Source organism: Urocampus carinirostris, chromosome 5 (assembly GCF_059441175.1).
Source record: "Urocampus carinirostris isolate Australia breed hairy pipefish chromosome 5, RoL_Ucar_1.0, whole genome shotgun sequence".
Taxonomy (NCBI): Eukaryota; Metazoa; Chordata; class Actinopteri; order Syngnathiformes; family Syngnathidae; genus Urocampus; species Urocampus carinirostris.
Genome location: NC_142353.1, coordinates 21,146,117 through 21,170,147, shown reverse-complemented (window position 1 = coordinate 21,170,147; position 24,031 = coordinate 21,146,117). Strand labels below are relative to the sequence as shown.

The window sequence follows — 24,031 nt, the reverse complement described above, 5'->3', positions numbered from 1 at the left end:
ATGGACATTTATTATGGTCCATGCAAAAAAAACAATGTTGTGTTTCCTAGTGGTAAATGGTAATGGGAAGAACCTGCAACTGAAAATATAAGCTTCATTTTGCTTTCTTTTTTAAATGGTAAATGGTAAATGGTCTGCATTTATATAGCACTTTTCAAGTCAATGAAGACCTCCCAATGCGCTTTACAATGTGTTTCACACTTACCCATTCACACACACTCACACACCAATAGCGGTCATGCAGCCATGCAAGGCGCCGACCTGCTTACCTATATTGGGAAAAGATCATCTAAAAACGACATATTTGTGGTTTTAAAATACATTACTTGATAAATGCACACCAAGATTAAAAACCACATATGCAAATTGCAGATGTCTATTTGGCTCTGCAAAATACATGATTCACACTGGCTTTTTTCTTTCAATGGTACTGGAGAAATTGAAAAATAGGCTTTGAAAGTCGTTGAAAAGTGCTTGAATTTGGCCAAGATAAATGTGTATGAACCCTTCAACGTTCAAAGTAATTCGTTTTTGCCTGTCCCTAAAATTAGCTGTTCTGTTGCAACAATTCTAGCTTCTAGTTAATGAACAAAGAAGCAGTGAGGGTCACCCTAATAAAAGATAGCGAAAACAAGAATGGGTGCAAATAAAATTTGAATGGGACGTCAGTGGTTTGTGTCCAGAGTATTAAACTCCTCTTTAAAATATGTTTCCGGTAGTTTTAAACAACCCTTGATGGACATATGTGAATGTAGGGTGTGGCAGGGGGAGGGATCTGTTTGGGGGGTGCTAAGAGCACAGCTGTGGAAAACCCGGAGAAGTGGAATTTAAAAACCGACACACTCTGTGGTTTTATTTGGCGTGTGCACGCTTGCAAGCTGAGAAACTTAAAATCAGGCTTTACTGATGCCAAAGATGAGGCAGGGTGCTATACATTTACACTCCCAGAGAGATTTAGAAAAAGTTTCCAGTGAGCTCAGATTGTAATTTCATATTGACGTAGGGTTGCATGAAGCCGCATCACAGGCTATGAGAGGCCGTCTGAGAAGTAAATCATTCTTGCTCTCACATTTAACATTGTACTCTTAAACCTGCACAACTATACTCTTATACATACACAGTCAACGCTACTATACTCACATACATACTACTATACTCTTATATACACACACTACTATGCTTTCACACACATACTACTTTAGTCCCTCACACACATTATACTCTTTCACGCACAGCTCTATTCCTTCTCAAACACAATTAAAATTGCTATTACTGTAGTGGTTTTACACACCTAGTATAATAATCATCTCACCCCTCAGTGTTATTTTACTTGGGGTACTTTGGTAACCATGGTGATGCACACTGATCTGTGGGTAAGACAATCACTAAATGGGTATTTCAAGTGTCTTCCTGTTAGCCCAGACGGAGTACCTGGTTAATACCGCTCATTATAAATGTCCATGAATGAGGTTATACTAATATGTGTGAGAGAGTATAGTAGTGTTTGTATAATTGTATAGTAGTATGTGTGTGTGAGTATAATAATTTGTGTACAAGAGTATGGTGGTATGTGTGAGAGTATAGTAGTGTTTGTTTGAGGGTATAATAGTTTGTGTTTGAAAGTATAGTAGTGTGTGTTTGAGAGTATATTACAGGGTATATAACAGTATAGTAGCATGTGTGAGAGAGTATGTAGTATAGGTGAGGGACTATCGTAGTATGTAAATGTAAATGGGCTGCATTCATATAGCGCTTTTCAGGTCAATGAAGACCTCCCAAAGTGCTTTACAATGTGCTTCACACTTTTCCCTTTTACACACTAACTAACCAAAAGCAGCGTCAGCCATGCAAGGCAACTACCTGCTATCTATGTGGCGACTGCGTAGTTGTGTGTCTGTGAGAATTAAGTCATACAGTAATCTCTGTTATTGCGCTTGATGGCACCAGACCCCCCTGCGAAACATAAAAGTACGCAAAGCAGCGGTGACCTTCCATAAAAGACCCCAAGCATCAAAATTACCTGGAGATGACGTCCTTACCGAAAGAGAATATACGACTGTAACAAAATAACAACTATAGGTCTAAAGATTAAAAAAAAAAGAACACAGAATTGCATTAGATTGAATGGCCTTTATTGTCATTATAGAACTGTACAGTAAAATTAGGCGTTTTTCCTTTTAGTGTTAGAATGCAATTTGGAGAGCTGCTCGCTAGCTGCACGCTAGCATCAAGTATCCTTGGATTCAACAGTTGTAGCAGTTTACTGCGAGTTGTAGCTCTAGGTAATCAGTTTCATGGGCAATGGATCTGATGGATCTGGCGTTGGTGAGATACAGACTCATCATGGGATGCTTAAGACCTTTTTTAGCCTAGCTGTAGCAGTGGGCCAGACCTGTAGCCTTTCTATTGCCTTCTCCTGCGACACCGCCTCAGTCGCTTCCGAACCCGAGAATAATCCACAGAGCATCCACTGGTGATCATCATTTCTTTGCACTCTTCTGACTTACCTCAGAGTCTGATTGTCTTATTGAATATCTTTTCAATGTGATGAGCCGCTAAAAGCAAGCTGTCGCCATGCTCCGCAGTTTGATTTAGTGGCAACATTGACTTGTGCACCTGCCCCACAGTTTGACAGCACACACCAGCCTATCTCTGTCAAGGCACACAGGCAGTCACGTTTACCCAACACACAATCATTTACCCTGCCCTGGTGATAGCATTTGCTATCTGCTGTCTGTTCCAGAAAAATATACACGATACGTTAATATCAATGACAATAAAGATTATTTAATTAAGTGAATGAGAGTGTAGTTGACAGAGTATCATAGTGTTTGTGCATGCGTATGACTGTATAAGAGTGTAGTTGTGCATTTGTGAGAGAATGATGTAATATGTGTGAGTAAGTATGATTTATTCTCAAACAGCCTCTCATATCTTGCCTCCCGTGTCATTCACATGGCTTGCCTCTTTAAACGAAGGCAGTTTTCAGGTCCATGTGACCTCTAAACATACAAACCTCAGTCATATGCGCATTCACCTCCCAATCTGCTCTCTGACCTTGTAATCATGAAGGTCAACGACAGTGCGCCTACCAGCCAGGCCACACACACACGCATGCTTATGATGGACAGTGCGAGGACACTCAGGCTGCAACTAACAACTATTGTCATAGTTGACTAGTCACCAATTATTGAAATGATCATGTGAATAATCAGATAATTATCATTTTTTTCTCAAATTTAACATGATGTATTTAATCATATGGTAAATGATAATAAACAAGAAAAATGGGTACATTGCAAAATACTTATTTTAATTAAAATACTCTGAATTGAATCCATAAACAAACCTCGTTCCATTTATTTAGGGACAGGCAAATAAACAGTTAATTAAAATAAACATTTTGTATCCCTGCAAACCATGAAAAGGCACATTAGCTGCTTAAAACAGTAAAAAACATAAATGTGATATTGTGAAGTACATTCAGTGTTCAACCGTAAAATCTGTAACAAAGTTACTTATCGATTCTCAACAGTTTAATATCAAAGGGTTTTCACAAATAACGTTTGTTCTCGGACTGCATGCATTTAATTACAAATAGTTTGTCCGGCACAATATAGGATAACGCTCGAGCTCTCTTATCGGAAAATACATATAAAATGTACAATGCATTTCAGCATCCGATTAAACGTTACTAAAACATTACTGAGGCGAGGCAGACTCTGTTTGGTTCAACTGTCGGATGTGGTTTTCGAATGTTCGTGCGACACAGTTCTACCGCTACGATACACATGGTCTGCTTTGCAAACTTTGCTGATTCCTGGCTGAAATCCTCCAAAACTTTCAAAGTTTTGGTATGCATTGATGTTGACGCTGCCATTTCTGTATGTTTATGTTACCGCTCCAGGCAGGGACGGTCTTTGCTATTGCACATGCATGACTCTCAGCAGAGATTATATTCATGTAGAGATTCCTCAGTATGTAAGAAAAAACGTTGCGACAATAGTCGACAATGGAGTCGATTGCAAACGGTTTATTTTTTTAAAAATGGTCGACAACTTGGACTAATCGTTGAAGCCCAAGTGGACGCTTCTCTAGTCACCTCCAGCAGCTTTTTTTGCTTTCTGGCCCTCCATTTGGAAAGTTCTGCTGTTGTTTGAGCAAACAAAGCGGCACATTGAGACAGCGCATTAGCAGCACAGCCATGCTCGTATTTTCTTGCTGTGAGTGTTTCCCTGACTTTCTCCTGTCAGCCCTGTGAATGTTTTCTCTCTAAACAGCTCGTCGGGGGCAGCCGGGCCCCATATGTAGACTGCGCATGCATGTGATGTGTGTTTGTGTGTGAGCACATGTCCTGAACGTGATTTCGGCTTTACCCCACATCATCTGGACCACAATCAGAATTATAGTTTAGGTTACAGTATTTGCCACACATTCATTTTTTTCATTTACTGGCTCAGCTGTTGCAGATATTTGCTCAAAACTACTAAATACCATCGTTTGTGCATTTCCTAAGCTCTTCCACATGGATAAGTTTGATGTCACTTACCAAAAATCATTTTTACCCGTGCATAATTCTTATACTATCGCCATCAGCGCTAATGCTGAAAATAAGCCTGTCCTGTCCTATTCCTGGCATACTTTTTTATTCGATTTATGGCTGAAAATTGGACAAAAGCAGTGGACACAGTGATTCTTTTCTTCACATTTTCATTGTAGCCAATCAGTTTGTGAAACCGGTGGTGAAGGCCCGCTTGCAGGCGCTGACTCGCAAACACTCAATCTGATTGGCTAAAACAACAGTTTCATCATCACTTATTTTATGCCTCAGAGCTGATTGCGAAGGCCTCCGGTCAGATTCCTGACCCTGACAACAAGCAACGGCTGAAATGTGATCGTTGAATGCTTAAATATGAAAGCACACATCTCGAAGCAGTGTAACCAGGGAGAAGCAATGAAAGCAAGCTGACAGACAATTTGGAATTAATATAATAAGTCTTGATGGACAAAATACAATTACATCATGTGATTCAGATATTTTTAGGCCAGAAGAGAAGACATTGCAGGCCCTGGACACCACTATAGAATGTTAGGTACATGCTGCAGCAGCATGTGGTTCATTTCCCACTTGCTGATTACCAAGTACATCATTTGATGTTGCAATCAGGAACTGGCTCAGTATGAAAGCACCTGCTGTGCGAGTCAGAAGCAGTTGAAGACTTCATTCCATGCATCTGCTCCATACCTTAAAATGAAATTTCCAGTTAATTTCAGTGAAGGAAGATTAATTGAGCAACGCGACTTTGCTTGTTTTGAGTTTTTTACATTTTAGCATGGTTACAGAGTAAATCATATCGAACGGCACAGCTGTATTCGGGTTATGCCTGTAGACAACGGAGGTGGGGCTCCTGATTGAGACTTTCAAATTTTAAAGGGTAAAACGTGTTGTTTTTTACCTGATACATTGAAGATTTAATCAGACAGAAGGATTGTGGCTTGTGGAGTGGCCCGGGAATTTCACAGGAGCTTAGCTTAGAAAAAAAAAGGGAGAAAAAGCAAGAGGGTGAAATAAAAGACGAGTGGGGGGCATAGAAGTGGAGGAGGTGGTGTGGGTGCTCCTTCCTCCGGTAAATTGCTCTTGCTTCTAAATTCTATAGCCCTCACTCCATTCACTTTCTTAAGAGAGGAGGCCCCCTCGTCGACCCTCTTTTTCCCCGCTCCTCCTCCCTTCACATTCCTCCTTGCTTTGTTTTCCTCGTGTTTTGCTCACAAACCACACACACACATACTTATACACTGAAGAGGGTGGCCCCCTTATGCCCCCCACCTCCAACCCCCTTAACCCATCACTTTTTGTCTTTTTGTATTAACCTGTGCTGGCTAATTATTCTTCCTCTTTCTTTTCTTACAACGGCATCTTCAAGACTAACCTCTTTTTAGGCGGACTTAAAAACACATCAGGTACATTTCTGGTTTGTTTCAAACACACAAGTGCAAGCATGGTTTTGTAGAGGGGTCAAGTGTATTTGAGATTACTTCCGGTAGTGGTTTGGTGTTTTAATTTCAGTTATTTCGTAGGGTTTATTTTTTTGATTTGTTACTATTTGGTCATATTCCAAAGTTCTTTGCATGTAGAAGATGATCATAAACATGCAAATATGTGTACGGTTCTGTCTATTTGTCCTTTTGGGACAGTGTTTACTATTTAAGCACTAAATGTCGCTGAATGTAGTATAATCAAAGAATAGTGGTAAAAAGCGAAACATAGAATACACACTACAAAGGCCCAGAATGCATCATTTTGTCCAGCCTTTTTTTGTTTTGAGTAACCGGATCAGCCAGATAGAGAATGATGTCAGCTCACTTTAGGTGCTACTCATGTTATGTTAAAAAAATGATTTCACAACCTACAAATATTTTGAAATATACACGTTGATAGTTTGAGATTTTGTATTTATTATTTAAATGAATAAAGTTTTTTTAGAAGAAATATTTTACAACTATAAGGCTCGACATAATGTCCTTTTTAGAAAACAAGTCGGTTTTCTGAAATACAATCGATGCAGGAGTACTTATTAGTGGTGTTTACGCTTAAAGGGATGTTGTGTATTATTTAGCGACTCTTTGTGTTTAAAAAAAACTCCATCAAAAACAATATGATTTTTTTATCATAGGCAAAAATACACGTGCTTTTTTTGAATGGACGTAGGTCAAGAAATTTGTATTTATTTTACAAAACATATGGCTTAGACCTGACCTATGACCTAAAGGGTGGTGACATCACTGTCTGCCATTTTGTTGCGATGGGTACCCCAAAAAACAAAAATCTCACAAAAGGTTGGGCAAAAATATGAGAAGAAAAATTGTACAGTTTGGTCACTTTGATTTTCTGTAGGTTGTATTGTTCCTTGTGCTTTTTAGCAACCATTTTTTGTTGCACTAAAAATACAGCGACGTCTAGTGGTGAAATTACACAGTCTCCCTTAACTCAAAAGTGAAAGTGTTGAATTTGTTTTCATTTTTGATTTTACTCCTTAATCATGGCTTAAATCTTTATTTGTTTTAGCTTTAGCTCTTGTTAAAGTAGATTTTAATATTTCAATCTGAGTTAAAGCTTAAACATGTTATACTCAATAGTATTTAACTCAGATTTATATAAGCATCTGCTTTTTGGATGTGATTCAACTTAGTGTTGTCTGTTTTTTCATTTTTGGAAAAAAATCATCTTAGTTATTGTTAGACATAACTGTAAACTCACACTTAAAATTTCATAGCTTGACTTATGCGTGGGTTGTGTTTGCAGGTACTTTTTTGCAGTATTGGCCATCTTAACAGTTCTGGGAGTTCTGAATGGACTCGTCCTTCTTCCTGTCTTACTGTCCTACTTTGGACCCTATCCTGAGGTGAGCAAATGAACAAACTATAAACAACGTACAATGAATCCTCTTAAGTAGAACACCTCTTGACACAAGAATTTCGGTATTTGAGTTTTATTTGCAACAAAAAAAGGAAAATCCAGTACATGAACAGTCCCAGAGGCTATCACTAGAGACAGCTTAAGACTGCTCATTGTTTGTGACTGCTCACTGCCAGCATCAGCTCGTTCAGTTTGTGCATGCAAACTACTACAGGAAAAAAAGGAACTGTGCTGCAAAATGTTTATGTGTGTAACTTGTATTTCAAGTGTACAATAAGTGCTTTCGTATTAACAGTCTCTTGATCTCATATGTGTCAACACCAATTGCTACCCTTAATAATGATTGCAAATCCTCTTTATTAAGTGGTAACAAAATTTACAAACACAGCGCGTCACCTATTTACTCTCAGCAAGACAGAGTATGTCAAATATAATATTCAGTACAATATTAGCAATCTTCAATGATGACATCATGTGCTACCAGTGACCGGGACGATCCGGATAAGAGCCAAAATGAGCCTGTCAGAACCAGAACATATGGTAGAACCAAACGCGTACCGTTTCACTCAAAAATGTATTGGAATATCAAGGAAACAAACGCCAGCGATTCGGTGCTCGCTGTACAGGGGGAGCAAGCGGGATCGGAAAGTGATCGGAATGCGGAAGTTGATTTGCCGGAGCGGGAGATCGGAGCGTGGTCAAATTGGCAAAACGGGTCGATAGCCGGACCGGGAGATCAGAGTGTGGTCGGTGGTCAAAAACGGGTCGTTAGCCGGAGCGGGAGATCAGAGCGTAGACAAATAGACAAAACCGGTCGCTAGCCGGAGACAAACGGGAAATCAGGAACAGAAGAGTAGGATACGGATGAAGACGGGATGACGGGAGCCAGAGTCAAAGTACTTGCCTTGCATATGCCGAGGTTTGCTGACGGACTGACAAGGGATGACTGGAGTACAGGGTATATATAGGGGGGGACTCAATCAGGCAACTAGCAGCAGCTGGCGCCAAACGAGCGGGTACAGGTGAGTGCAATGAGCAATCATGAAAGGGCAAGATGAGATCGGTCTTTTTCGAAAAAAAAAAAAAAGATTCATGTATAAAAAATGTTATACAGCGTACACATTTTGAAATGCTAAAAAAAAACGTATAGATATGGGGAACACATGTAGGTTGACATGTATGCGATCTTCAGCATTTTGCTTGCAATGAAGTCTTTCTCCGCAACACACACAAACGTTTGTTTTGTTTATTTTAATCTTATTTTTTTTCTGTACTTTGGATTACTCTTTAAAAGTGTTTTTAGCTGTAGGAAGATGTGTTTTATAGCTACATGGGGTTCACGTTTATGCTTTTGGGAGGTCGGGAACAGGCCAATTCACATTATCATTTCATATCGAGAAGCAAGACCTCGAAACAAATTAAGCCCGTATGAAAAGGTACCACTGTATTTTGTATCCCCAATGTATAATAATACATTTGATCAATTTATATCAGGTATCCCCAGTGGACGGTCGCAGTAGATTACCTACCCCAGATTCGCCATCCCACGTGGTGCGCTTCTCGGTTCGTCCCCGACCCGCCACTCCGGGCACGGCTTCGGATTCGTCGGATTCCGAGTACAGCTCCAATAGCAGCACCTCAGGTATCAGCCAGGAACTGAGGAGTGACAACTTGCCCCGGCACGGGGATCAAGCTGGATCCCGGGAACAGCATCCGCAGCAGTGCCACCCACCCGCCAGCAGGGGCAGGATGGCCAGGATAGAAGAAGAAAGGAGGGTGGCATCGGGCAACAGGCGTATGACCAGGCAGTCAGACGCATCAGCCAATAATATTTCCTCGGTAATACCATACTTCCTCTTGCCTGCATACAAAATTACATTTTCTATCGTCACTAAAAATGAAAATAATTGTTATACAACATGTAATTCCATAAAGGTATAGAATTAACCACAAAATAATTGCTTTTTTTTTAAAGAAAAAAGACCATGTTTCCATCCCTGAAGAGTTTGATGAGAATTAGGAACATTGTATTGTATCATTTACCACTCATATATTTAAAGGGGTACGGTGTGATATTTAACCACTATATGTCGCTGTTGTGTAGTGCAATGTAGTGTACAAACTACGGAGACTCAAAGTGACCAAACCTTACTATTTTTCTTTGAACTTTTTACCCCCAACATTTTACAAGGTTTTTGGTATTTTGGGGCTACCAATAGCAGCAAGTTGGCTAACAGTCACCTCAGCTTCCTCATTTTATTAAAAAAAAAGAACAATTTTTTTGGACCTTTTTTGAAATATCCCTGTTTGTAGAGATAGTTCATGTATTTTATTTCTTACTAATTATTCTAGTATTGTTTTTGAAATCTTTTTTTCACCACTAGGAGACGCTAAAAAAAACCTCCTTTTCCATAATAAGAGAAATACATAAATTGTCATATAAACATGCATTTTTAAAACTAGTAAGAATAAGCAGTGAAGATAACTTATAGTAAGGATATTATTGTTGTTATTGATTCTTGTATGAGGTAAATATTTGATTTTGTTTTTGACAGTCTCAGGGTTGTAACGCTGGACCCGGGCTCAGCGCTCCTCAACACGCCAGGGACCCTAAAGTCCAGCAGCACCGGCAGGCCCCACCTCCAGGCCGCCCGCGAACGGACGCTTTTGAAACCTCAACCGAGGCCGGAGCCGCCGGCCACAACAGGGAACAGTTTTCCGGCTGCCGGGGCCATGCGCCCCCCTACCGCTCCAACCCTTACGTGCAGCCCGTCACTACGGTGACGGCATCTGCCTCCGTCACAGTGGCCGTCCATCCTGCCGGCTCCTCCTACCATCCGTATTCTGCAACGGACGCTTACCGCCAGGACGAGCCGCAATCGTCTTTTCAGGACCCCCACGTGCCTACCACACGGAGCACGGCGGAGGCCATGGAACTCCAGGATCTGGAGTTTGAGGCAGCTGATAGCAACAGTAGCAGGGGGGCCAGCTGAGGTGGGTGTGCTAGATTGATAAGTTTGTCTTTCCGCTTTACGCTTCGATCGGGGTTCGGCAACCCGTGGCTCTGGAGTTGCATGTGGCTCTTTAGCTCTATCTAGTGTTATTTGGGCGCTTTTTCAAATACCTTTTACAATGGAAAAAGATAATGGAGTGAAATATGTGTTTTTTTCCTTTTAACATGGTTTCTTTAGGAAAACAAGCATAATACAAACATTATTAACATTTTCCAATGCTGTAAAAATGTCGAGAGATATAGATCTAGAAAATGTCGACTCTTTTGTCAAAGATTATTTGCATCATAGCCTGCGACACATCATCAAGGTGGAAAACCACGCATGTGGCTGTTGTAAACAAACTAGCGGGGGGTGACGGGCCAAAGACCCCAAATGTAAAAAGTTAGAATTTACTGAGAACAAGAAACAATGTTTCTAAAACCGTATCATTTGCATTCATTGCCTATGCAAGAGGAGTTCCTGAATGTTTGTTCTTTATCAAAAAGTTGTCAAATAACAAAAAGAGCAACGCTGAAAGACATTTCCAGTAAAAGCATGCTAAATTTGCATCCGAGTACCTGTGTGAAGTGAGGAAAGTGCGATTGAATCTCACAGATTTAAGAAGTGGATTGAATCTTCAAACTTTACTACCACCGGAGGTTTTGTTGCCATCCGGGAGAAAAATATTTCATCAACATAATCTTCTTACGAAATGAATTGGTTCCAGCAGTGACATTGTATAATGAAATTGTTGTAAATCGAAGCATGTTTTCCCATTGCAATATATTGTAATGGTATTAATCCGTTTCCAGGTCATCAATTGAACCAAACCCCCATTAAATCAATTGATATTGCCCTGCAGACAATGTTTATAAATATGCCACATAGTATAGATAAAACAAGAAAGAGGGCTAAATAAATGCAGATTATTTATTTGTTATACAGTACAAAGCTTCATTATCCGAGAACAGTTTAAAAACAAAACAACAACAACCGAATGAAAATTATAAAGTGTAAAAAGTCAGTTAAATGTCTTAGCAAGCTTTTCCACTCACTGTGCCAGTATGGTCGCTCAGACTGTGGTCTCGTAATGATTTTGAAATGTTTCAGACAGATTTTATCAAAAATTTCCATTGACCGTCCACTTTTGGCTTATGTCTTTCTATGATAAAGGCCTGCAGTTTTCCCCGCAGGCGAACGCTTCCTTAATTTCTGCCGTCGATAACATGATCCAAATCAGCTTTCCTAAATGTTCGTTTATTGCCACTTTCATATTTTGGGATAATATTTTGCTTCTTTTCGATGGTTACTGTACTCTTGGCTCTTTTTTACTCCTTTTTTGCTGGACCCATGGCTGGAAACATTAACGATGCGTAATGGCGAAAATAAACTAAGCCCGGTTGCTGCTACCAATATATTAACGAACTAAACCATTTGGCGTCACTGACTTCAGATACTGAAAAACTGATAGTATAACGAGGATGATTTTAGCCCAAAGCACACTTCGGATACTAAAACATTCGTGAGATGGGTTGATCGTAAACCGAGGTACCACTGTTTTTGCAGAGTTCAAGAACCAAACCGAGGTATGAAAGAAAATCCAAGACACGCCTTTCTCCGCTAAGATGGTGAAGCAAACGTCACTGGTCAGCAAGTCATAGACATCAATACAGTGGCTGCTGCTGCGTTTTACCCATGCACCAACAAGTTTTAAATTTGCACAGAAATCTAACGTAAACAGTTTTAATTCAATTTTATATACTGTATCTTTGCTAAAGGTAGCTGCTTCATCGATGCATGCTGCGTATTAATTTTGTTTTTGCCCAATTCATTTTTTTTAAAGCCTCAAAATAAAAATGCCATCAAAATTATTTCAATTTAATTAAAACAACGGAACACACTGTAATTCTTTATTATTGTAATAAAATTAAACTTGAGACGGCATTCTACCAGGTGCGTCATTCAGGATGCGCTGCAGGTAAAATAAACATCTAATCTTGCCAGCTCAATATAAATTTGTAACCAACTTTGGATAGTAAGCTAATTATATAGTTAAATCAAGTCAGGTTTTTTTGTATAGCCCTAAATCACAAGAAGTCTCAAAGGTAGTACAGACACCATCCCCTGATCTGAAAGTTACATCAAGGCAAGGAAAAACTCAAAAGCGCCTGCATGCGGAAAATGAAATAACTAGTATAGAAGCGTATAGCATGTGGTGCTTTCATGATAAGGCATATGTATACAAGGCTATTCAATACTTTGTGACACCAGACATATTTTTTTGTGTTCCTATATGGTTCTTCAACATTTTGGTTCGTCGACCCTTGGGTTGGATAATGATTGAATGAAAACTAACGATAGTATTGAATGACATTACTAATAATACTTCCTGTCTCTCTTGCAGTGTGTTTGTGCTTGCCACAGCCAAAGACAGACTTCAAGCTGTTTACTCGGACCGGCGCCGCTCACCTACGGTCCTAAATCATTCTCCTCATGGTGCTCATTCTTACTGTAACCCCGTGGTGTTTTGTCTTAAAATATTTCTATATATATTTAAAAAAATGTATACATATGTAAATAGAAACAAATCAATTAGCTCTCTGTTTTTTAGAAACTAGAGATGTGCAAGTCCTGTGGGACTGCAATTGTGTTTATTGTGTACATGGATTTGTGTGTGAGATTCAAAAACATCATGTTGATCCATTTCAAACTATGCAAATATATAGAAAAAGAGTACAAAACAACATGCTAATGGTGGGCATCACAGACCAAGCAATGTGATATTCCAATGCATTATAATACAAATGTCAGATATATTTTATATAGTAAATACCATCTCTGCATGAGTATTAGTGTTAAGGTAATGCTGCAATTTTCACCCTTAAAGTTTTCCTTCCAATATATCATCATCACAGTGTTGAAATACCAGTTCATAATCCTAAAAATTCTATTCCATTTTTATAAAATTTGTATCTTGTAAATATTGTGAAACCTCTAATCTGGTAGTAAACAAAACAGTTCTGTTTCGTAAAAATTCCAACTTATCGCAAAATACTTGTATCAGTTCATAAAATTTGACCAATCATCATTCACTCCTAATGTATTAGTATTGGGGTTCGTGCGGGTGCTTATAAATCCTTGAAAATGCTTGAATTTTAATGTATTGTTTTCATGGATTTAAATGTGCTTGAATTTTGGGTTAATTGTCTGTAAATGCCTGAAATTGTTGCACAAATCTGCTTAAAAAATGACACTGACACTGCTCTCCGGTGCCTCGTTTTGCCATTACATTCCCTTTCCCCCTGTGATTGACCATAGCCGGCACTTGTTTGTATGGCATTATCCTATGAAGCATCATCACCTCCTAAGGTTCATGCTATACTTAAACAGGGCAAATATTAAATGTGTATTATTGCAAGTATTACAGACATTTATTATGTGCCATGCAAAAAATGAAGGTAGCGTTTTCCAGTTGTAAATTGTCTCAGGAAGAACTTCCTGCAACTGGAAATGTAAGCTACATGTCATTTTTACCTTACGCTTAAATGGGGAGAGATTCGTCTAAAAAACAAATATTTTTGTGATTTAAAGATCATTTGTCTTGACAAAGGCAACAACAAGATTGAAAATCACATATTTAAATCACAGATATATTTGTAGATCTGCAAAATTCATACTTCACAAAAATTGAGAATAGAAATTGGATAGTTGGCTTTGGGCATCTTTAAAAAGTTCTTAAATTTAGCCGTAAAAACGGTGTACGAACCCTGAACCAAACTTGTGATAGTGCTAACATTTTTAGCAATATAATATTGAATGATATTTTAATTTTGGGTTAAATAGTATATGCTACTGATATAGTGGGGGGAAAACTATTGTGATGTTATTGGAATGTTTATAGTATTAACAAAACACCAAATTGTGATATAATTGTTGATTGCAATCCCATATTGTGATTCTTTGATCCCCACCACCAATGAGAGTTAGCAAGCAGACTAGTTATTTTACACTCATTTCATATTTGAGTGTAAACAAGATTAGAGATGTTTGCTTGTACAAACGTGTGTTTATGTGTGTATAAAACATGGACGTGTTTGTGAAAGGTTGTTCGACAAAGGTACACCGGTTAACCTATGACTTCTTATCACAAACCTGTGGTAGTTTTTATAACAAGGACTGTTTTAACTCCACACGCTATGCGTGCTATTTAAGTTGAGCAAATATGAAGACTTTTTTTTTTTCAATGAAGCTTGTTTTTTGTTTGTTTATCAAATCACTGCCTCTTAATCGAAAACTGTTTGTGCACTCAGCTTCTTTTATTTGGGAGTTCCTTTTTTTGTTGAAAAGGGTGGGGAACCGTTGAAGTAATTTAAAAGGCCTCCGATTTCTTGACTAAAGTAGTCTCACGAGTAAGGAGTACACTCAAACATAAGTAAAGCACTTTTGTTTATTTAAATAGAACAAAAGACTGCTAATCCTACAACCGGTTAAATGTATCCATCAAAACGTGCACCAAAAAATTTGTTTACCTCTTATTAACTTATATTGTGAAGTAATAGTAAGATCAAGCCTAAAAAAATCCAGCCCGATCTCGACCCGCAACCATTAAAGCTCGAGAATGACCGATTAACTCGATTTGCAGGACCGAGCCCGAAGCAAAGCCGAAATTTCATATTTTATTTGTGAGGACTCAGAAGGAGGAGAGGTGATTTTGTGGACAAAATATAAGTTAAACAAGACTGTATAAACACATATATTGTTTATAAATCCCTGACTGCAGAGGTTACATTCCCTGACAATTTTTCATCATTGACGATTATTTTTCAAAAGTTGACGGGAAACTTTTGAGGCCATTTGTTATTTTACTTACTTATTTTAATTACCGGTTGAAAATTGGGCCATAAACCACAGCAGCGGTACGTCCTTAAGAATATAGCACGGCACTTTAAAAGAGAGAGAGGCAGAGACAAAGGAAGAACATTTAATAGACATACAGGATGGCTAATAGACAGACAGGAAGGAGTATTTCAATTGACATTGCAAACGTTTAGTACATTATTCACACATCGTTTTAGTATACATTTTTATAAACATAGCTTTTATTTTTTTAAAGTCAGCGAGAGGGAAGCCGGCCCACCCTGAGCGTAATGATTGACGATCTAGGCCCGACCCGGGCCGGAATTTGGGTCGGCATCGGGCTTTGGCTTAAGGTCCTACCTCTTTTGTGAAGTGAAGAAAAAATGCTAAATTAGCTAACTTACATATTAGCTGAAAGCTAACTAGACAAAAGCCGCAAGAAATGCTCTTAAATGGCCCATGAGCCGTTATGTTCCCCACCCATACTTTTAAAATTTCTATCTTTTTTTAACCTTAATAGGCTGCTAACATTTTTGTTTTTCTTCAACAACCTCAGAACGTTCTGGAACAGGGTCCAAATGAACTTTGAGGGGACTCAGTAAACCCTCATCTGGTTCAAACCTAGCGGATAAGCTAAATATTCGCACTTCATACTGTACTAGCTTAATTCTACTCCAGCCCGTCGCAACAACCATCTTTGTTCAAGATTTTTTTTCCTTTTAGACCAAGCACTAAGCTAGTAAACCTAGAAGCCTGCTAATGGCTAAATGCATAAAATTAGCATTTTGCCTACCGTAAATTCTGGACTACAAATCACACCTGATGAAAGGCCGCATGTGCAAAATTAAGACCAAATCCCAAACTTATTTCTGTATGAGAAGCACTGGATTTAAAGCAACAGGCTTAAACAGTTATAAATATAAACTAATTCACGTCCTTTTCTTACATTTTCAAAGCAACACCGCAATGAATACACTCCTTTGCGGACTATTTCCAGTGGACAACTGAGGACAGAGTACGCATAGGAGTGTCTTAAAATCGTGGCACAATATATTACTTTTCTTACACATTTTTCCGTTGATTTCGCAAAACCTCAATTTTACTCCATAAGGACAGTGGGAATCTTGTTTATCCATTCATGCGCGTCACTAATTAGGTGACGAGGCATTTAGCTACCGCAGGAACTCTTAGTTACTACTGCCAGTGCTTTATTCAGTTTCTTTACTTTGACCTTCAGGGAACCTGGCAGAAATTGACATGCCTTGTTAAATTAAAAAGTCTGATTCCCTTGCAACCATACGCCTCCTGAAAAAAAAAAGAACAAACCGAACCGTATATAAAGCTGTAGTGTACAAAAAAAGTAGCGGCTTGTAGTCCGTAATTTATGGTATGTATGTTTTGTTAACTGGAGTTAGAATGATCACCAAAGCGACCCAGGACCCTACTCGAGCAGCCCCTATTTTGTCAATGTCTTATTTTACTTCCTGTTCTCTATCCAATCAGCTGCTTGCATGAACAAAGTCGATCTCTTTTTATTATGTTTTCTCTCTCCGCGTCATATTGGCAGTAGACGAGAGAATCATAGCTGGCAACTATTGTATTCCATTTAAAATATGTTTTGTTTGTTTGTTCTCGAAAGTCAATTTTGATATTTATATTTTTTGTAATATAAAATATGTTGTCGTTGTGATGCCAGTGGATAACAAATGCAGGGATTTTATGAGAAAAAAATATTGTTTTTGATCTGTATAAAGTGCTAACTAATGTTAAATAGGGGGACAAAGAAAAGATGGTATAACAATTTTACACTACAGGTTTCATCATAGCTCTTATAAGATTTTTTCTTCCCGAGTAAAATAAAAAAAAAAAAAAAAAAAGCAATCCTTTTAGACTGCCATTTTGGATGTATACTGTTGTTCCGTTACAAAGATAAATGTATGCCATATAATTTATTTATATGAAAATTTATTTTTGTAGTGTACATAGTAGCGGTCAAGGCTATTTTGACAGAGGTATATTTGAAAGAGTTTATATTGAATCATATAGCGTACCGTACCACGGGAAAGGTGTACACAACGTCAACGCCTACCCATCAGTATTACACGGGAGTGTGTCTTTTAGTGTGTTTGTGTGAGCGTTTGTGTGCGTGTGTGGCCATCCAAGTACAACTTTGTATTAGCTCGCCAAATATTCATGTTCAAACACTGTTAGAAATCTAACTAATACAATTGAAAAAAATATAACTTATTTGTGTCTTTGTTCAACTTTATTAATAAAAAATGGAAATGCAAGGATAATGTGGTCTGGCTGGAGTTTTATTTTCATGTTTCTGAGTCATTTAAATCTTTTAACATATTAGATTGTGTTTCACATTATTCAGAACATTAAACAGCTGTATGGCAATGCCAGCAGGTCTGTACTGATCAATAGTATAGCTGGAGTGTAGTTTCAAACCACAGCCAGTGTGTGACAAGACTGCATTCTTTCAAAGAAGCCCTGGACAAATATTAGGGTACAGTAAGCATTGGGGGTGATAATGCCACAAACCTCCGTTTTGCTAATGATATTAAAAATAGTTTTTACTCGTCGTACATCACGATCCCACAATGTTACAAGAGTGAATTTTGACTTCAAGCGATTGAAAGACCCACAGGTGGTCGAGAGCTTCAGGGCCTTTATTGGCAGGAAGTCTGCTCCTTTGCTTGCCCCAATCAAAGATGTCAAAACCCTTACCACCAAGTTCTCAGAAACAATGACTGAAGCTTCAAAGTAGATTTTAGGGAAATATTATGCTACCATAGAAAGAAAACCTCCACTATGCTCCAAATAGAGAACCATCAGTTTCATCAGCCATGCAAGTAAAGCTATGCAAAAGGCCCTACTCAACAGTCTGAAACCACAGGCTGAAAACAGCCCAGCCGAAGAACAGGCCTGTTTCAGGTAGAGAGGGAGAAACACAGAACAGATTTTTAATCTCCGCATCCTATGCGAGAAGTTTCAACAACACCAGTGAAACAAGTCTCTGTGGATTTGAAGAAGGTGGTTGACAGAGTACGCCAAGCTGCCTTGTGGGCTACCATGGGAAAGTTTAACATGGGCCAGAAACTAGTTCAGACCATTGAACAGCTGTATGCCAATGCCAACAGTGCTGTACTTATCAATAATATAGCCGGAGCGTAGTTTCAAACCACAGCCAGTGTTAGACAAGACTGCATTCTCTCTCTGAAGCCCTGGACCAAAATGAGGGTACATTAAGCATTGCGGGAGATAACGCCAAAAACCTACATTTTGCTGATGATATTACTGGACTGTCTTGAGAACAGCAGGAACTCAGAGATTTGGTCTATTGCCTGGACAAAGCATCATTCCAGTATGGAATGGAAATCAGCAAAGAAAACAAGTAATGAGCAACAAGCCCCAGGTATCACCACATACATTACCATCAACCACAGAGAGCTTGAACCTGCCACCTTATTTTATATTATTGGAGCTGTCATATCAAAAGAGAGGTCTGGACCATCAATCAAGGCCAGAATAGCTGAAACAACAGCTGTGCTTGCCAAACTCATACCCATTTAGAGGGACAAGAACATGCAGTAAAATCAAACTTCAGAATCATGCAAGCGCTGGTTACTTCTATCTTCTATGCTTGCAAGACATGGACTCTCACAGCGAGTTACTGAAAACAGTTATTGGTTATATTTACTTGTTACCCCCAGATTCATGGTGGGGGGATTTTTTAAGGGTTATTGTTCTGTCTTCTTTATTCATTATCCATTATCCGTTATCGGTCAGTTCAGCTGCAAAGCCTAGGAGCCGGGACTCTTACTCTCAGCCAAAGGGCCAAGCTAAGGTCCTAGCCTTAAAGCCTTGCTGCGGTCATTGCGAATGCACCGTTCATGGTTAACAGATCGCTTAACTGCCTGAGTTGTTGAGGCACCACTTTCTGTGGTGAGTCTTGGGCAAGTACAGCCTGGTGGCACCTATTACTCTCCAGGTAGTGTGTTACTTTGAAATTAATTACTAATTACCATATATACTCGCATAGAAGCCCCCTAAAACTGCATTAAAATAGCCACATATGAACAGAAATAAAGGAAAATGTGCACCCCAACCTCTGAAATCAGTGAGGCCTTCAAAATTTTTTGGGCATGTGCAATATTGAGAGCTTGCAAAGAAATACTTAACCGAGACACTCCATATCATTTATGTCTCTTGGGCTTCAAACCACTCAAAGATTTTAATACCCATTTCTGGATTCTGTCCCAGACGTTTTCTTTATTTTCTCCAGGAAAAAAATAATTCAACAAATAAAAGTACCCAAATTCACCACACTTTTACCGTACATTTTGTCCTGCCCGTTGCCATGATTTTGTCATGGACCAGGAACGGAGTATGTTGTGTATGTAGTAGGGTTGTAGTAGGATTGTAGTAGATTCAAGACAGGCAGGGACGGTACATTCATAGAGTGTTTACTTAACTTCTTCCTCGTTAGTTCTCAAGCACAAGTACAAGGCTGCACATTGGTATACAGCGACACCGCAGGAAGGGGAGTGTATTACACGACACCACATATTCCCTTTTTGTTAGAATAGGACACAAACAGTAGCATTAATCTGAAATACGCAATAACTCTTCGGTAAGTATGAGCTTATAGAAAACATACATTTCATTATTCATTACCAGATTAGAGGTATATATTTATCAAAGGTAAGCAATATTGTAAGGAACTATACTGTCAATATCGGTAAGCAAAAGTGTGTAAACCTTGTAAACGTAAGCAGACTGTATGAGGATCACATCATAAACAAACATGACAATTTTTTTTAAACAATGAACATTCATCATGTTTTTTTTTTTTTTAAGTCACGTAATCTTGAAGCCATGCAGGAGCATGTCGTATTCTCAGTTTCAGGTTCAGGTGGCTCAGCACCTTGGTTGCTTGGCAGGAGACAAGCATCAGCATCAGCAGGCTGTGGCGCTGAGGCAGCAGCACAGGTGGAAGAATGGGCAAGGTGGAAAGCATTCCACACCTTTGCATCAGACAGCAGATAAGTGGCTGGACCCTTTTGGGCTACCACTGTCAGTGGCTTGGTGAACTTTGAGTGTCCTTTGGCAATGATTCCAGGTTTGCGGATGCGAACCGTAGAGCCAATCTGGAAGCTGGGTGATTTTGCACCGCGACGTTTGTCGGTGTATTGTTTTGACTTCCGTTGTTTGTTTTGTATGTTTTGTAGCATGTTGCCTTTGTCAGCAGTGGGGCGCATGGAGTGAAGACCTGTGATGTGAAGCTTTGTATTCAGTGGTCTACCATGCAACAGTTCAGCGTTAGTTTCTTAGTTTTATTTGAAAAGAGACGTAAGATGGCACCCATGATCCAGTGATTGTTGATTGTGCAGAGCAGGTCGATCGGGACCCGGAAGCGGCACTTCTCTGGCGAGCGATAGCGGTGTCGAAGAGGGAAAAGCAGGTCAGGTTACCGGGGCGCAGGAGCAGAGATGTTATCAAACGGAAACAGGTCGAAGCCGGGAAACGTACGGGAGTCAAAAACAGGGAGTCAGGTTCGGAAGGCTTGCCTTAGCGGGAGCTGAAGGTTCGCAACGATCAGACGCCGGTAACAGGGAGCTGGGGGGTTTAAAAAGTGGCAAGGAACCAATCAGCGACCAGGGCTGTTGGCGCCACTGAGGCAGCCACAGGTGCCCCGAATCAGTAATCATGACAGATTTCCCGATTTTTTTTTGTTCCTGTAAAAATCACGCACCCCACCCCGCCCCCTGCATACCATTCACAAATAGTTACAAAAAAACAAATATGTGCATACATGCCAAAGCCCACACCCTCCGATTTCAGTATTTCGTCTTATTGTTTTACATTCAGCTTAGGCGTGAGCATATACGGTAGAGAGAATCTCTACATAAGAAAAATTTCAGCATCCTCGTAGTCTGTGCTTGAGACTGCGTCGCTACAACTGTACTGTATTCAATTGTACTTTGTAGTTAAATATGAACATTCCCACCTTTCGGAAAGCTGCTGATGGATGGAGGGCTATATGTCATAACATGAGCGATTCAGGTGTATTAAGCGAATAGTAGACACTATAAGTTATGATCTGCATTTGATAAGTGACAGAATAACGCAGTAACACATTATATAGTAATGACAGTTGAACAGCGGCTGTGGTTTGAGGTACTCTGGCCATGATTGTTGGTCTAGACCTCTCTTTTGATGGTTGATGGTAATGTATGTGGTGATACCTGGGGGTTGTTGCCCATTCCTTTTTTTTTTTGCTGATTTCCATTCCATACTGGAATGATGCTCTGTCCAGGCAATAGACCAAATGGCAGAGTTCCTGCTCTTCCCCAGACAGTCTAGCAATGTCATCTCAAAACGGAGGTTTGCTGGCGTTATCTCCTCCAATGCTTAATGTACCCTCATTTTGATCCAGGGCTTCAGAGAGAGAATGCAGTCTTGTCGAACACGGCAATATTATTGATTAGTACAGCACTGTTGGCATTGGCATACAGCTGTTCAATGGTCTGAACTAGTTTCTGGCCCATGTTGTACTTTCCAATGGTAGCCCACAAGGCAGCTTGCCACACTCTGGCAATCACCTTCCTCAAATCCACAGAAACTTGATAGAGGTTTCACTGGTGTGGTTGAACCTTCTCGCATAGGATGCGCAGATTAAAAATTTGTTCTATGTTTCTCCTTCTCTCCCTGAAACAGGCCTGTTCTTCGGCTGGGCTGTTTTCATCCTGTGGTTTCAGTCTGTTGAGTCGGGCCTTTTGCATGACTCAACTTGTATGGCTGATAAAACTGATAGTTCTGTAGTTAGAGCATAGTGGAGGTTTTCTTTCTATGGTTTCATAATGTTTCCCTAAAATCTACTTTGAAGCTTCAGTCATTGTCTTTGAGAACATGGTGGTAAGAGTTTTGACATCTTCGATCAAAGCAATCAAAGAAGCAAACTTTCTGCCAATAAAAGCCCCAAAGCTCTCGACCACCCGTGCGTCTTTCAATCGATTAATGTCAAAATTCATCCACTCTTCAAACATTGTGGGACCATGATGTACGATACGTACAAACTATGATTGTGTGATTAAATCTTATGCCTTCCTATGTCATCAACATCACTAGTGGTCTAGCGATTACACAATTTATATTATTGTTATTATTGTCATTTATTTATTTGTTTTTTTACTGTTTATTGTGCGAATATTGTCAGACAATCAAGTGGTACAGAAAAGGTTGAGAACCATAGTATTAACATACTGTTTCTCCAAAATGTGGCCTCTAGCCCCTCTAATTCTGCCCAGCCCCACCCTTACCCCTGCATCCCTCTCCTCCATTTTATGATTTTGATTGACAGCTTTATAGACTGCAAGGAAATTGGTTGTAGTCCGAATACAGCTGGCCTTGCTCAGTCATGAAAACAGGGCATTTGGCTTTGAGCTAGCGGCCCTAGTTGGTTAGGGGTTGGGATACACCCCCTCTACCCCACATACCCCGCTAGCTCGACACCCCCAAACCCAAAAAACCCTTGCCGGCCGCATGGGTGGCAGCTCTACATCATCTGGCAGCTTGCCATTGAAAGTAACGACATGAAGACAGTTTCTGTGAAATGTCTTAATATGTCTTGTCTGCAATGTGAAGGAAAAGGGGGGTTTACCTCCTTAATTTTTAAAGACCCACAAAATAACACACATAAACAGCATACTGTTGACTATCACAGTTTGAACCCCTCTAACTCCGCTTGACGTTTTTAGTCCATCAGCTTAGAAGAATGCAAAGATTTTTTTTCTTTTTTTTCCTTTAGTCTGTTACAATCATGCCAACCTTTTGACACTAAAAAGCGGTAGATGCTATCATGCACCCTATTTTTACACGTGAAACACAATCCGTCTCCAGAATATTAGAAAAACAACATGTGCTTGTTTGGAACCGGAAGTGGCAAACTTTTAATAAAACAGAAGTTTAATGGAATTGTTGGAGCGTTTTTTTCACGCACAAATACTCTAAGATAAAGCAGCCTTAGACCAAAACAATAGTCTCGAGTGAGTCAAGATTTTTTGTTGATGTTTGAATTTAAAAAACAGACTTTTCAAAAGAAAATAATATATTTATAGGTTTTGGTAGTCTGGTGCATAAAACAGGAGTGTTGATTAGAATGCTACATGTAACTCAGAAGCTATTACATTACATTATACACACACACACACACACACACACACATACATATATATATATATATATAAAGAAGAAAATAAGTATTTGAACACCCTGCTATTTTGCTATTTCTCCCACTTAGAACCATGGAGGTGTCTGAATTTTTTTTATCTTGGTGCATGTCCATTGTGAGGGAGATAAAGTTAAAAGAAAAAGAAAAAGAAAAAAATAGATGGATAGATAAATAGATAGATAGAATAGATAGATGGATTGTCACAGACCAGGAACGGAGACGGGACCCGATTGCGTTCGTTTTACTCAGCTTTGTTTAGAAGGAGGAAAGGACTTGCACCCACGATCCGATGATCGTTGGTCACGGGTAGCAGATAGCTGGGAACGCGTAAGTGGCACTTCCGTGTCGAACGAAGGCAGTGTTGAGAGCGAGAAGAAACAGGTCGATGGCCGGGACAGAGAAGCAAAAACATACGGGTCCAGAAAAGAGGTCAGCAACGGTAATCAGACGGAAAACAGGGCAGGATAGAGTCAGGGAGTCACAAAAGCTTGTCTAGTGTGTAGCGTAGGTTCGCAGATGATCTGA

General features: G+C 39.5%; 1 protein-coding gene across 1 annotated transcript in view; it reads left to right on the top strand.

Annotated features, from left to right (window-relative positions):
* The window catches only part of ptch1 (patched 1), a 63,627-nt gene extending 46,069 nt beyond the window's left edge, over positions 1-17,558 (top strand). Inside the window, exons 19-22 of the mRNA XM_088336138.1 lie at positions 7,304-7,403; positions 8,912-9,256; positions 9,973-10,411; positions 12,815-17,558. Coding sequence (XP_088192264.1) covers positions 7,304-7,403; positions 8,912-9,256; positions 9,973-10,410 — 883 coding nt within the window. The 3' untranslated portion in view covers position 10,411; positions 12,815-17,558. The remainder of the gene's footprint in view (positions 1-7,303; positions 7,404-8,911; positions 9,257-9,972; positions 10,412-12,814) is intronic.
* Positions 17,559-24,031: the final 6,473 nt, after the last annotated feature.